The following is a 13,207-nucleotide window of genomic DNA, read 5'->3' as shown; positions in this document are numbered from 1 at the left end:
CTTTAGGGAATAAACGTTGTGTGGAGCAGCTGTCGGATTCCTGTGACTATGACTCACTGACTTACTATGGAGCCGACAGTGGAGGGCAGGATACGGCATAAGTGTATCTGAGAGAGTGTGTGTGGGGATGTTGCACCACAAACCACAACACACCACACAACAGAACTATTAAGTCACAATAAAGCACTAAGGATGGAAAGGATGCGTAAAGTACGCGCCAGTATACAGCATGAACACACACTTAAAACACAGTAGTGTGTGTGTGTTTTGTTGTAAAGGGTGTGTCTGTGTGCGCGCAGTAAAAAGAGGAGGTATTCTCAGGCAAGTCTCTCCACCCTTCAGCCCGGTTCTTCCAGCCCTACCTCATCCGTAAATCCACAAATCTTTCGTTTTCTCCCAGGATTCCACACTAAACCACCGCATGAGGACTTTTCCAGCAGCTCCTGCTCAATCTGCGCTGCGGAAATCTCTCTGAAAGCACACGGGACGATCCAACTCCTTCAAACCAGAAGTACCGACCACAGGAACCGCTCTGTGCCTGTGTGTGTGTGTGTGTGAGTGTGTTTCCACGGCAGTATAATTGCCCAGTGTGTGTCTGGCTGCCTGTGTGAAGCTCTCCGGGCCTCATTAGAAACATGTACCAAGCCGTGAGGAAGCTGTTTTTTACGGACTGTCGTTGCGCAGAAGATGCGTCGAAGACGTACGCGGAGCTTTTCGCCAAACTGGACACGAACAAGGATGGAAAAGTGGATGTGGCCGAGCTGAAGGCAGGCCTGGATGGAATGGGGATCAAATCCGTGCAGGGGGCAGCTCAGGTAGAGCATAAGCTATAGTAAACACTCCACAGGAATGCCTTGTATAGAGAGAAAGTCAGAACACATATTGATTATAGTGCTACGTTCCAGTGGGAGCTGAGCAGGGCGCAGTGTGTCCGTTTATAACAATAACTCTCAAAGGAGGAAGTGCATTCACTCCATTCTTGCACTATGGATGGTGTAGACCTCACCACTGATCATAAATAAAGCAGTGACCATGCACATGTGGGCTTTAACCAAGATTTTATATCATAAAAAAAACAAGAGAACTCACTCACTGGACCTTTCACTATATAATATGGGTATTTCCCAGAGTCAAGTACAAGTAACGAAGTACAAATACGTCGTTACCTGAGTTAAGTAGAAATATTGGGTATCTATACTTTACTGGAGTAATTATTTTTCAGCTCACTTTTTACTTTTACTCCTTACATTTAAAAAATAGAATATTTTATTTCAGCTTGTAGGAGCCATGTGTGATCGTGTACTAGTGAGTCATTTTGTTAGTGTGGTTGTCATGGTGATGGGAATATTTATTAATATAATATTATAATCACTATGGCCAACAAAAAACAACACATTTGTCTTTTTTCTATGAGGTACAGTGGTACAGCCTAAACCTTTATCCTTAATACACCCCCCCCCCACACACACGTTACTTTTACTTTTATACTTTAAGTACTTTTACACTTTTACTTGAGTAAAAAGCTTGAGTTGATACTTTAACTTCTAAAGAAGTCTTTTTAAACCCTAGTATCTATACTTCTACTCAAGTAATGAATGTGAATACATTTGACACCACTGGGGCTTCACAATAAGAGATCTTTGCCAATGTTCAGCTCATTTTTGTGAATAATGATATATTTTCCATCTTATTGCAGAAAAGTGTCTCTTGTATTGACATATTAAGATTATGATCCATGCTGTGCAGCCATTACAAATATCATCATCATCATCATCATCATGCATCCCAAGATTCTGAGTCTCTGGTCCGATGGATCTGAAAGTGATCCCTGTAGCATGAAACTCACTGACGTTACCTTTCTGCTGTTAACCTCTCCATTAAAGCAGATGGAGCAGGGAGAACCTTTAATGTGTCTTTGTCAAAGGTCAATGAAGAATCAGCTGTGAAAGTATATCGATTGGAGGAGATTTCACTCTGATGCACTTTTTGTTAAATTAGTGTAACTTCTCTTTACAATCCGATAGCAACCGATTAGTCCGGCAGTTTCTCTTTAAAACGAAGAATATGAATCATCTGAAGCTATAAAACACTAAAAACATCAGCCAATCCTCCGGGTGGACCCTGTGCGGAGTATTGGCTGGTTGTCACTCTCTTCCTGCTCTGTGTGCACCAGAGAGGTACGTGCATGATGGCCGAAGTCACAGACTGGTTGGGAGGCGTGGCTTCGGGGTGAGCTCCGAGAGAAAGGGGCGTGTGTTTACTTTCCAAATCTGGCTGACTCTCACTGAGTTTTCAAAATCTCCTACCCTACCTTTAGGAATATATATAGTATTCTCCACTTTAATGTGGAGCAAGGCACTAAACGCCCAACTGCGTCTGTTCAGATTCAACCACATAACTGTGGTTCATCTTGTTTCTTCAAAAATCTAACACAGGTCCTTGGGATGTGCAGACATTTGGTGCCATAATTTACCAGCATATCTTTCTCAGTTTCATGATAAGGAAACACAAGAAGCATTTCATTGAGCTCTCACACAGCTCACCCAACAGTCGGCGTCATGTTGGAAGCTGAAGCATCTCCTGACTTTCTGAAAATGTCTCAAAGTTCAAACAGTAGGTGAACGTTTATGGCAGCCAGTGAGGGCATGAGACGAAGGTCCCACCTCTGCTGATCAAATATAATATTGCATTCCTCACACTCATTAGTGAGTCAGGAAAAAAAGTGAGGTGTGAGCAACCAGGTGCTATAAAAACAGACGATAACAACAACGATAACAGGCAGTAAACATGCACTCTGGCTGCTTCAAACTTCACTGTAACCTGAAGCAGTTTGTATTTACTCATTTCATCTTGATCAAATCTGCTCTACGGGTCTCTTTTTGAATGGGGACATCATCCCTAGATCTTGCATTAGCACATTTTTGTGAGGTTATGCAACATTGTGTACGTGAGTAACAACACTAATGACTGAAATTCTTCCCTGATCTTAGATAATCCCTATACAAACTAAGGGAGTCTATATAAAAGCACTTTAAAAAGCAGTTTAAGGTAAAAGCAGATGCAGGGAAGAGTGTGGCCAAACTTATTGGCCTCAATAATATTAATAACAATAATAAGAATCTGCAGCATATCTCTATAAAGATCAGCATCGGCCATTAAAAACGTTAAAACTGGACTTATTTTAAGGGACAGATGATGACACAATCTAAATGTGCACACAGGAAGTGAGTTCACATAAAGTCAGAAAGGGTTTCTGTGTTTTTCTGCCACCGGCTGGCAGAACCGAGCAGCTGCTGTTTGAGAAGGAGATGGTGGAATCATCTCCCGTCACAGTGGAACTCAAAGCTCTGCCTTCACCTCACGATGAGGTCAGACAGCCAGCAGCAAACAGGTCAGAAACATACCACATGGAGGGACTGGATCTGCTAACATTCTGTGTGGTTTCCTTCAGAAAATTATTTCCTCTGGAGACCAAAACAAAGACGAGGGGCTGGACTTCAAAGAGTTCACAAAGTACCTGAAGGAGCACGAGAAGAAGCTGCGGCTGACCTTCAAGAGCCTGGATAAAAACAGCGATGGTACGCTGTTATTCTCTTATCAGGGACACATCATGACTTTTGGACCTAGATTCACTTCTGTTTTTTTTTTCCCACAGGTCGAATAGACTTCACAGAAATCCGGCAGTCACTTGCTGATCTGGGGCTGGAAATCAGCAAGGAGGACGCACAGAAAATCCTTCAGAGGTATTTCAGTTCTGCTTCTGATACTTGAAAAAAAACCTGAGAGTTCTTAACTAAAAGTGAAAGAAAGCAGCTTGATGCAGCAGAAGTTTAAGGTGGAGACCAGTGTGAGGGACTGATAACCAGCACAGCGGCCTGGAGGACAGCTGAGGGCTCATGATAGAAGAGCTGACGGAGATGGAGGCTGTGTTTGTGTTCAAAGAGAAGGAGAGTCTGCACATAACAAAACGTGTTTTTCTTGCATTTGTATGTGATATTCTTATAATAATACTGAGCGTACAATTAGGATTCAGTTTAAAAAAATAAAAGTCTCAGCATAATGTGAGAGACAATAAATAGATATTCACTGAAGTTAGCATGCTAACATGCTAGCCATGGATGGTGCATCTGCAGCATCTGATCTGTCCTCAGTCAAACATATAAGTAAGACATGTGTCAATCATGTTGATGGACAGGAAGTCACAAAATAAAACAGTTCACATATTCTTCATAAAAACCCTGTATTTGTTACTAAAGACTAAAGAGACGACTGATTGCCATCGTGCCTTCATTTCATGTTTTGATGACAGTACATCTGGATATAAAGACACAGTCAGGTGATATGATCCTCCACATGTGTGCGATTACAACACAGCACAGTAATTTGCATAACCAAATATGAAGCCACACATGGCAGAAGCAGGATGTGCATGAAGGTGAGGTTTGTTCAGAGTGATGGATGAATGTCAAACAGAGCAGAGCAGTGAGGACAGACGATCAGTTTATGATGACTGACAGTCTTCATGAATTGTAAACCTAATCTCTGTTTGCATGTTTCCAGCAGTATCTGTTATCGCTCTCTGTAAATGAAATGGAAATGATCTACAGTATTGCTTTAAATAAACATATCATATCATGGTGGCTAAAGGGTTAAATGATCAGAGGCATTCTCAATATACAATTGTGATTTTAAGTTTTAATTTGAGGGCCAACAAGAGGGGGAAATGGCCAAATAAGTAAATTAGGTTCTATAAAACTTCCATATATTCTTTTAAGTACGATATTTGATGTGTGCATTTGATGTAATATACATTATGACTTAATTCTAGCTCACATGAGACATTGTGTGTGTCCGTCTTTGTACAGTATCGATGTGGACGGCACCATGACTGTGGACTGGAACGAATGGAGGGAGCACTTCCTGTTTAACCCGGCCACCAGCCTGCAGGAAATAATCCGCTACTGGAAGCACTCAACGGTAAGAGCAGCACAGAGTGTGTGTGTGTGTTTCTATATGCATGTCTGCGATCACAGGTTCTCTACAAACAACACAGCCCTGAACACTAGGATTCTGTCAAATGATATCACCAGTCCGTCATATGGATTCAGATGTGCAGGCAAAACTGTCCGTCGTCAGTGTCCTTTTGACTGCCCCGCACTTCAAATGAACAATTACAGCATCAAAAGGGGGAAAGTCGTGACAGACTTACTGGATTTAGAAGCGAGCTTTGGCAGCAGATCAACATGTCTACGTCAGCAGATTAGATTCATTCAAACTTGGAGCAGAGGTGAGAAAAGGAGGAGGAGGAGGAGGAGGAAACGCAGGAATTTATGAATCTGCATATAAAGGGTGGGAAAAGAGGCTCAGCATGGCAGAAAACCTTTTTGATTGGTTTTTGGTTTGGCTACAAAACTGGTCTTTAATATAATCAGCATTATCTACTGATACATTTACGGGGAATTTTCTGGCAGAATAGCAGCACAGTTGCATGCTAGAAACACAGCCAGTTCCAGTCAATGGCTAATCTCTGACATTCGCTGCCTCTGTTCACTGGCAGGTTAATTTAACCTGCGACTTCTAAGCTCAGCAGAGATAAGCTAATTTCAGACTGACCTGTGGGTGGATTAGCTCGTCAGGATGAGGTGAGAGGAAGCGAGTCTAGATGAGAACAGGACAGGAGAGGAGAGTCAGACTGAAGCTGTTCATGGTGACATTGATGGCAGAGAGAGCCTTCCAGGTGGTTCCTGGCAGCCCTGGATTCAGACTCTCTGGACACTTGATTAGAAGGATCCCGATCAGCCTGTGAACAGGAGAGAGATTGTGTAAACCAGGAGTTTATCGCACAGAACCAGCAGCTTTGTTTTTTTAAAGGGTTCAGATGGCCATGGCTCTGCTGCAGCCTCAGCAGCAGCAGAGGACCTGGTTCTTCCTCGACTTAGAGGACGATGGGGGGATCTATGAGGTGGAGGTGGACATGGTAGGTGTTATTAGGTCATGAGAGAACACGCAAATACTGTACGTAGGTGTTGGCAGATGAAACTAGAAGATATAGTTTATTATGTTTTTAGTGTTGGTAAGGACACTATGCTGTTGTTTTAAAATAATTCAACAGTAACTTCAGTATTTTTGTAAGCTGGATCAGCTTTGGGCCTGTAGTTGGTTGTGAAGTTGCCATGGTTACAAATTCATCATAGGTCACTCCGTAACATTCCCACAATAACTGTGAAACAACCACAATATTAGAAAAGGTTTGATTGCTGCAGCTGAAGCATTGCTCTAAATTGCTGGAGAATCAGACCTAAAAAACCACTCCAACTTTGAGAGCCTGGCGTGCGGAAACGATTCAGAACTAGAAAATTCTGAATACAAGTTTGATAGAGCAGCATCTAATGAGCGTTTTAAGACTAAAATGGAGTCTGTAGCTTGAAATTTGTAGGAGGAGATACATTTGGCAGATGACCCTCGTTGAAGGGCTCTCTCATAGACTCCCATGTTAAAAATGACACCGAAATTGCTTAATATTTGAAAAATTATAATTTTTTGAAAATTCAATTTTTTTGATAGTTGAATGGCTGAAATCGGTCAATGTACAGAACGTACGGAAGAATAAGAAAGAAGAAGAATGAGAAAGAAGAAGAAGAAGAAAGAAGAGAGAACAAGAGTTTGATTGCCTAGCAACGGCAATCAAACTAATTAGCCTCTAAGCATCACAGAATCTGAAATTAAACAGCAGGATTTAATGATGCACTTTATACACAATGGTAGAAAACAGTCACTAGCTACATCATCACAATGATGAATCATATTCTGAAGATATTCATATTCACATGGAGTCCTCTGTGTGTATAAAGATACAAATACTGTCTGTTAGCTGCTGCTGTTTGCATGACAGTGTTATTTATGGTTTGTGGTCTGACTCAAAGAAGAGGCCGTGCTGGAGCTGGTCCTGAACACAGTTTTCCGATTTAGATGTCATGTCACCGTTACATCAGTGCTGAGCAATCACGACGTAATTAATCTCACGGCATGGTGGTGGTTATGCAAGTCTTTGACGAGTAGGCGGCCTGTGTGCCAGGAAGCAAGGCATTAACTTCAAGGTGAAGCTGTGAACTCACAGAGATTTAGACAAGTGTCCTGTGACTCGACTGTGTTGTCCAGGTTTTGGACATCGGTGACAGCCTCGCCATCCCAGATGAGTTCACCGAGGAGGAGAAGACAACTGGTTTGTGGTGGAGGCAGCTGGCGGCAGGAGCCATGGCAGGGGCCGTGTCCCGTACAGGAACCGCCCCGCTGGACAGGATGAAGGTCTTCATGCAGGTAATTTTATTATTTTAATCAAGCGTCTTCATCATGGACTTCATTATTTCTAGATATCACATCCATGAACCTGCAACACAAACTTTTTTTTTTTGCAGGTGCATGCTTCTAAAAGCAATAAAATCAGCCTGGTTGGTGGTTTTAAGCAAATGTTGAAAGAAGGAGGGGTGCTGTCTTTGTGGAGAGGAAACGGCATTAATGTCCTGAAGATCGCCCCGGAGACGGCCATTAAATTCATGGCTTATGAACAGGTACTTGTTTCCTCCTCAGCATGTCTGATGATCATAGTACTATTAACGCAAAAGTCAAATTCATGATGACAAAGTTGTGTTTTGGCAGTATAAAAAGCTGCTGTCCAGTGAACCAGGGAAGGTAAAGACCCACGAGAGGTTCATTTCAGGATCACTGGCTGGAGCCACAGCACAGACCGCCATCTACCCCATGGAGGTAAGAAGAGGTTTAACAGGAAGGGTATTATCAAGGATAAAAAAATGACATTTTTAAAGCAACACTGGGGAGTTTTTAGAGAAATTGCTTACAGTCAGATGACTGCTTCAAAGCTGGAGCTGTGTGTCTCACACAAAAGGCTCCTTCAGCTCGCTCCTTTTCTTGGTTTGATTCACTTAAACCTACTCAGGCTGCTGTGGGCCGCAGCTACACCAACACGCATGCGCACGCACCTTCACACAGAACCCGGAAGACAACCGCTGCCAGCTAACTGCTGCTAATCACAGCCATCAATGTCGGAACTCAATAAAACGGCGCAAATACAATGAATGCAGGCAGTAAGACAGGTAACCAGTTAAACGTCCATCAGTTTAAACGTGTATTTAATCAATATTACCTTATTTCAGCCGGCTTTCATTCAAAAGAACCGCGGATTCGCTGTCCTCGTCTGTCCTGAGCCCTGTTAGGCTACCTAACGGACCGGTATCCGACCGGAACTGCCACCTGCGTCGATAGGACAACGGTTTTTTTCCAGTTCTTGCCAATATTAATTAATTGTTTACTTTCTTTAATTTATTAGCTGCTTCAGCCATGACTTTAAACTTTGCCTCCACCTCCTCCCGCGTTTGTTGTTAAAATGAGAGAGGCGGATGTGACGTAGGCTGTGCCGTAAAGTACCGGTAGGAACATCTTGTAGTCTTCTTTATGTACGGGGGTACCATCAGAGTGATTTTGGAAATACACTTGGAGGCTGAAGACCTCCATAGTGTTGCTTTAGGATGTGTTAGTTTTTTTATAAATTCTTAAATGTATTGATTATGACAAATATATCACTGATGATCTGTTCAGGTGATGAAAACCCGTCTGACCCTGAGGAAGACCGGACAGTACTCAGGAATGTTTGACTGTGCCAAGAAAATCCTGAAGAAAGAGGGCGTGAAGGCGTTTTATAAGGGCTACGTTCCCAATATACTGGGCATCATCCCCTACGCCGGGATAGATCTGGCAGTGTATGAGGTATGTTTTTAATTATATTTAAAATATGTTCAATAAAATGTAAAAAAATGACCTCAGATCAGCTCAGCCACCTCTGCTTTCTTCTCAAACCCTAAACCCTCCTCAGAGCATGAAGAACATCTGGTTGTCCCGCTACGCCAAAGACACAGCCAACCCAGGGGTTCTGGTGCTGCTGGGCTGTGGTACCATCTCCAGCACCTGTGGCCAGCTGGCCAGCTACCCCTTGGCTCTAATCCGCACCCGGATGCAGGCACAAGGTAAGTGGTGAACGAAACATTTATGTAATGTGTAATGTTTACACAGACAAAAATACAAGTGAAATAAAAGTGAAACTCTTTTTTCCTCAGCTTCTGTGGAGGGCTCAGAGCAGCTGCCCATGAACCTGATGGTAAAGAAGATCCTGGAGAAGGAGGGCTTCTTTGGACTTTACCGTGGCATCCTGCCTAATTTCATGAAGGTTATACCAGCTGTCAGCATCAGCTACGTGGTGTACGAGTACACACGGTCCGCCCTGGGTATTCAGAAGTAACTCAGAGTAATAGCATGTGCAGCGTCTGTTTCTATTTTTCATTTTACAACACTTTCCTCCTTTCATCTGGCATTTAAAGAAATTGTAGATCACCAAAGTCTGGACTCAAACTGGTGCACATGACACCGTGGTGGAGGGTTTTAAAGTGACTGCAGGCCTGGCTTATCTGTGATGTTACTTTAAGAGAACAACAACAACAACTTTTCTACAAGGTGTCATGTATGTTTTTGTCCAGACTGTGTTTACACGCACATCCTTAAGGGCTCAGCGAGGCTCAGGACGCAAACAGCAACACTCAGAGGTTCACTTCTGTTTGGTTTAATGGTCAAATATTAGAGTCACATGTTCTTCAAATATTTGACCAACAAAGCACCTTTTTGTACCAGTTTTAATCCTGATAGGAAGTCAAAGATATATATAAATATATATATATATATTCTGTCATTATCAAAGATAATCAGACTAAAAGCTGAAAAAGTCCGTTTTCTATAATTGTCCAAATATTGTGTAAGATTTCCCTTGTGCATGGAAGCCTAGAACAGATGTGTTTGCAGTGTTTGCTGTTATCTGAAATCATTTAAATTAACGCTAATCTGTCTGTGACAGAAAACAGAAGACAGATTTCTCTAGATGAGGGGTTAAATTATCACGCGGGAGAGAATTGCCAGCTAAAAAAGTCACAATTGTTTTCCTGATATGATCTCATGGTCATGAGTTAATCACTTTAAAAGCTTGTTTTCATGTCATAATCCCTGGGTTTATCCTGTTTCCATAAGAAAACAAAGGATTGTTTCCTCATCAGTAAAGCAGCTAGTTTATCAAATTCTCATCTAAACCATATTACCAATATTATACTAAAAAAAAAAGACACTATAATACATATTTAGGTATGTATTCACACTAATTTCTTCTCCAGTTCTCCGAAATCCTCCTCGTGATCTCAAGAAAACAAAAGTTTCTGCTGATACAGATTTATGTGTATAAACTTGACATAACAGCGATTCTTGGCTTCCATGTGAACAGGGAGCTGTTTCACTAAGAAATCTGAGGAAACTTGTTAAGTGCAATACTGTATTTCCACATCGGTCATTCATGTTTGAGAGAAACATTTAGCCTGGGAGTGGATTTCATTAGAGTGTTGAGTAAACTTTGTCTTCATGTTGGACATTACTGGACCTCTTCAGAGAGGTTGCTGAATGTAGGAGAAATGTGCCTTATGTGTTTTTTTTCTCAGATATCCGTGGGCTTGTGCACCCTTCCCGTTCGTTCTCTTGCCTTTCTTTCCAATATTTGGTTTATAGATTCTGGTGTTTACATTATTAAAAACATTTGAATACAAATGTAAGAAGATGTCAACGCATTTTTTTGTCCCTGAAATTGCGGTGTTGATCAATATGAGAATAAACTAAGCACATTGGGATCTCACACTTTCAGAAGAAAATTGCATGAACTCCAAACAGAGCACAAGCTTTCACTGAAGCCTTGTGTGTCATTTGATGAGATATAGTTGAGCCCTGAGGCTTTCAGTACAGATTACTCCCATTTAGATGTTATGTAATGCCCCTTTTCCAGTGAGGTCAGTACTCCTTTCTTTAGCTGTCTGATCCCAGACACACAAAGGGACACGGTAACAGTGGATCTGCTAATTTGTTGAGGAATGAGAATAATTAACTCAAATCCTGTGTCTTCACAAAATACACTCAGAGCACCCTTGTTCTAAAGAGTCACAGTAAACTTGCATTTATTAGATAAACCTTATTTTCAGTCCAAAAAATATCGTTTACTGACTTCTATGACTTCTAGAGGTAGAATTTAAAATCACTGTTTCATATGTTTTGGGTTACGTCATGTACATTTTTGGGGAACATGCAGAATGTTAAACGAAACATGGATCTTTTCAGTTTGTGCCATGACTTAACAAAAGCACCTGATAGGCATCTGATTGAGCCAAAAAATAGTAAAAACCTGTTAGACAGTCATCTCTTGTCTACTCAAAATACTGTCAGTCCCAGAAAATCTTCTTCTCAGGGTATAAACTGCTCACTATGAGAGTACCAAGCAGAGAAAAAAATGCCACAATTGTCAGGGTGGCGCGCAGGGCTTTGAACCAGCTTGGGTAAGTGGGCAGCAAAGACAGGTCATAATGCAACGAGATTCCAAGTCCCATGATGACCATGATGAAAGCAGGAGCAATGCTGTCACTCATCAGCATGGTCACCCAGGCTATCAGGGAGGGAACCACGCTGTTGGCCAGGTTCATCCAGTCAGGTTTGGCTGGGCTGCTCTCAGGAAGTGCAAATCCCCATCGAGCTCCACCCAGGAAAGAAACAATGGAGGCGGAGTAAGCTAACTGTGCATACGCCAGCTCTGGGTAGTAGTTTTCAGTCATAGCCATGAACAGAGTGGGAGAGACAAAGGGAATCAGCCCTGCAAAACCCAGGTAGAGGGCGGGTTTGGGGCTTTGCCACAAGTTCTTCATGTCATAGCGCAGCAGATCCAGCTCCCTAGGAGGGGGCACAGGCTGCACTCGCTTCTTCATCCTCACAGCAGAGGAGTGAAAGTCCTGGTTCCTCTCAAGAAACAAAGCATCATGAGTGTGGGTCCTCTGGAAGAGCTTAGTTCTCCCAACACCAAGGACAGCACAAGGTTTTACAGTTCCAGTGTTCCTTCCTGTAGACTGGTGCTTGGGTGTTGAGACCCAGCAGGAGGAGACAGACACCGCTCCAGACACTGTGGTCAGAGCTGACGTCCAGCATCTTTGTGGAGGTCCCACACAATGCAGTACCTAAAAGACATGCATGATTACATTATTTTATTTTAGATGTATAAGGTTTTGTTTAATTGGAAAATCACATGAGTATTTTACCTTCTGCACTGCGAAGGTGCTCCTTCTAAATATAACGGAGAGCATCTGTTAAAAATGAAACAAAGGTTTAAAATACAAATAACATGTAATGAAGTAAGGGCACGCAACATAAACTCTTCCTCATCGATAAATATTAGTTCTACTTTTACTGATACCAAACTGCTGCAAATAACACAAGAAAATGTAAAAAAAAAAAAAACACATGTTCATGTATATTTATTTACCCCTTAAAACGACCACTAACATACCGAGACTAATGATACAAACACAAAATAATACAGGATTCAAAATCTATCATTAACTTTGCATAAGGCCTACACAGGAAATGAATGGCCCACTGTTTGGCTAACGTTTGACTCATAAACAGGTGACGGTAAGCAGCTGAAACTCCTACATTCACGGTACTTGAGCACATTAACAAAAAACAAGAAAAAATCTAATTACCTTAGGTCCAGATTTAAAACTTCATACTTTAAACAGAGTTATTTTTATCCTGGGTCAACTGTCAGGGAATCACCCCTACTTTAGCTGGGAGCACGATCACGGTCCGCGGTTTATTCCTTCCGTGTTTGCCGTGTTCTCCGGAACTTCAGTTCCACGACGGTACAGAAACTCTTCTTCTTCAAAAACAGCAAGCCTACAATAAATATTATTGATGAAGAAAAAAAGTCTTGGATAACAGAATAATTTACATAAATCATTGTAAACCAGACGCGTTTTTTTATTATTATTTGTTAGCATCGCCAATAAATGCTCTGTAGTCGATTAGCAAGACTGATGACTGAGCGCATCGTTCAGCATATTATTATTAGTACGACGTAAAAAAGTTGATCTATCATTAGCAAATTACTTTAGTAAGTCTTGTCTAAGTCTGCTGGGCAAAAACAAAACGTGTGTAAATAGATCAATAAAATGAAATAAATTGTTTAAGTCTGATATATCTTAAATAGAGATGTGAAAAGTAGATTTAGGTAAAAAGGCTGTGTTAAAAATTTTTTTGCAAAAAAACAAAAACAAAAAAAACATTGCTC

General features: G+C 41.6%; 2 protein-coding genes across 2 annotated transcripts; one reads left to right on the top strand and one right to left on the bottom strand.

The window, feature by feature from the left end:
* The first annotated feature begins 301 nt into the window (after nt 1-301).
* On the top strand, nt 302-10,650 carry LOC114434083 (calcium-binding mitochondrial carrier protein SCaMC-1). Its single transcript, XM_028402959.1, has 10 exons — nt 302-815; nt 3,452-3,578; nt 3,656-3,743; nt 4,866-4,977; nt 7,159-7,317; nt 7,416-7,568; nt 7,657-7,764; nt 8,614-8,781; nt 8,888-9,038; nt 9,129-10,650. Exons 1-10 carry the CDS (start codon nt 636-638, stop codon nt 9,308-9,310), a joined length of 1,428 nt encoding a protein of 475 aa, XP_028258760.1. The 5' UTR covers nt 302-635; the 3' UTR covers nt 9,311-10,650.
* Nucleotides 10,651-11,024: 374 nt separating this feature from the next.
* LOC114435093 (transmembrane protein 69-like) lies at nt 11,025-12,737 on the bottom strand. The gene is made up of 3 exons (XM_028404636.1): nt 12,621-12,737; nt 12,177-12,221; nt 11,025-12,095 (listed from the first exon to the last, which is right to left on the bottom strand). The coding sequence occupies exons 2-3, from the start codon at nt 12,219-12,221 to the stop codon at nt 11,313-11,315; spliced, it is 828 nt and encodes a 275-aa protein (XP_028260437.1). The 5' UTR covers nt 12,621-12,737; the 3' UTR covers nt 11,025-11,312.
* Nucleotides 12,738-13,207: the final 470 nt, after the last annotated feature.

Source organism: Parambassis ranga, chromosome 4 (assembly GCF_900634625.1).
Source record: "Parambassis ranga chromosome 4, fParRan2.1, whole genome shotgun sequence".
NCBI lineage: Eukaryota > Metazoa > Chordata > Actinopteri > Ambassidae > Parambassis > Parambassis ranga.
This window is presented reverse-complemented; position numbering and strand designations above follow the sequence as displayed.

Bases quoted from the DNA above. Each gene is read 5' to 3' on its own strand.
- LOC114435093 (XM_028404636.1), bottom strand. From the start codon at position 12,221: ATGCTCTCCGTTATATTTAGAAGGAGCACCTTCGCAGTGCAGAAG. The intron at 12,096-12,176 runs GTAAAATACTCA...CATGTCTTTTAG, and splicing joins GCACCTTCGCAGTGCAGAAG to GTACTGCATTGTGTGGGACC.
- LOC114434083 (XM_028402959.1), top strand. From the start codon at position 636: ATGTACCAAGCCGTGAGGAAGCTGTTTTTTACGGACTGTCGTTGCGCA. The intron at 816-3,451 runs GTAGAGCATAAG...GGTTTCCTTCAG, and splicing joins CCGTGCAGGGGGCAGCTCAG to AAAATTATTTCCTCTGGAGA. The intron at 7,318-7,415 runs GTAATTTTATTA...TTTTTTTTGCAG, and splicing joins GGATGAAGGTCTTCATGCAG to GTGCATGCTTCTAAAAGCAA.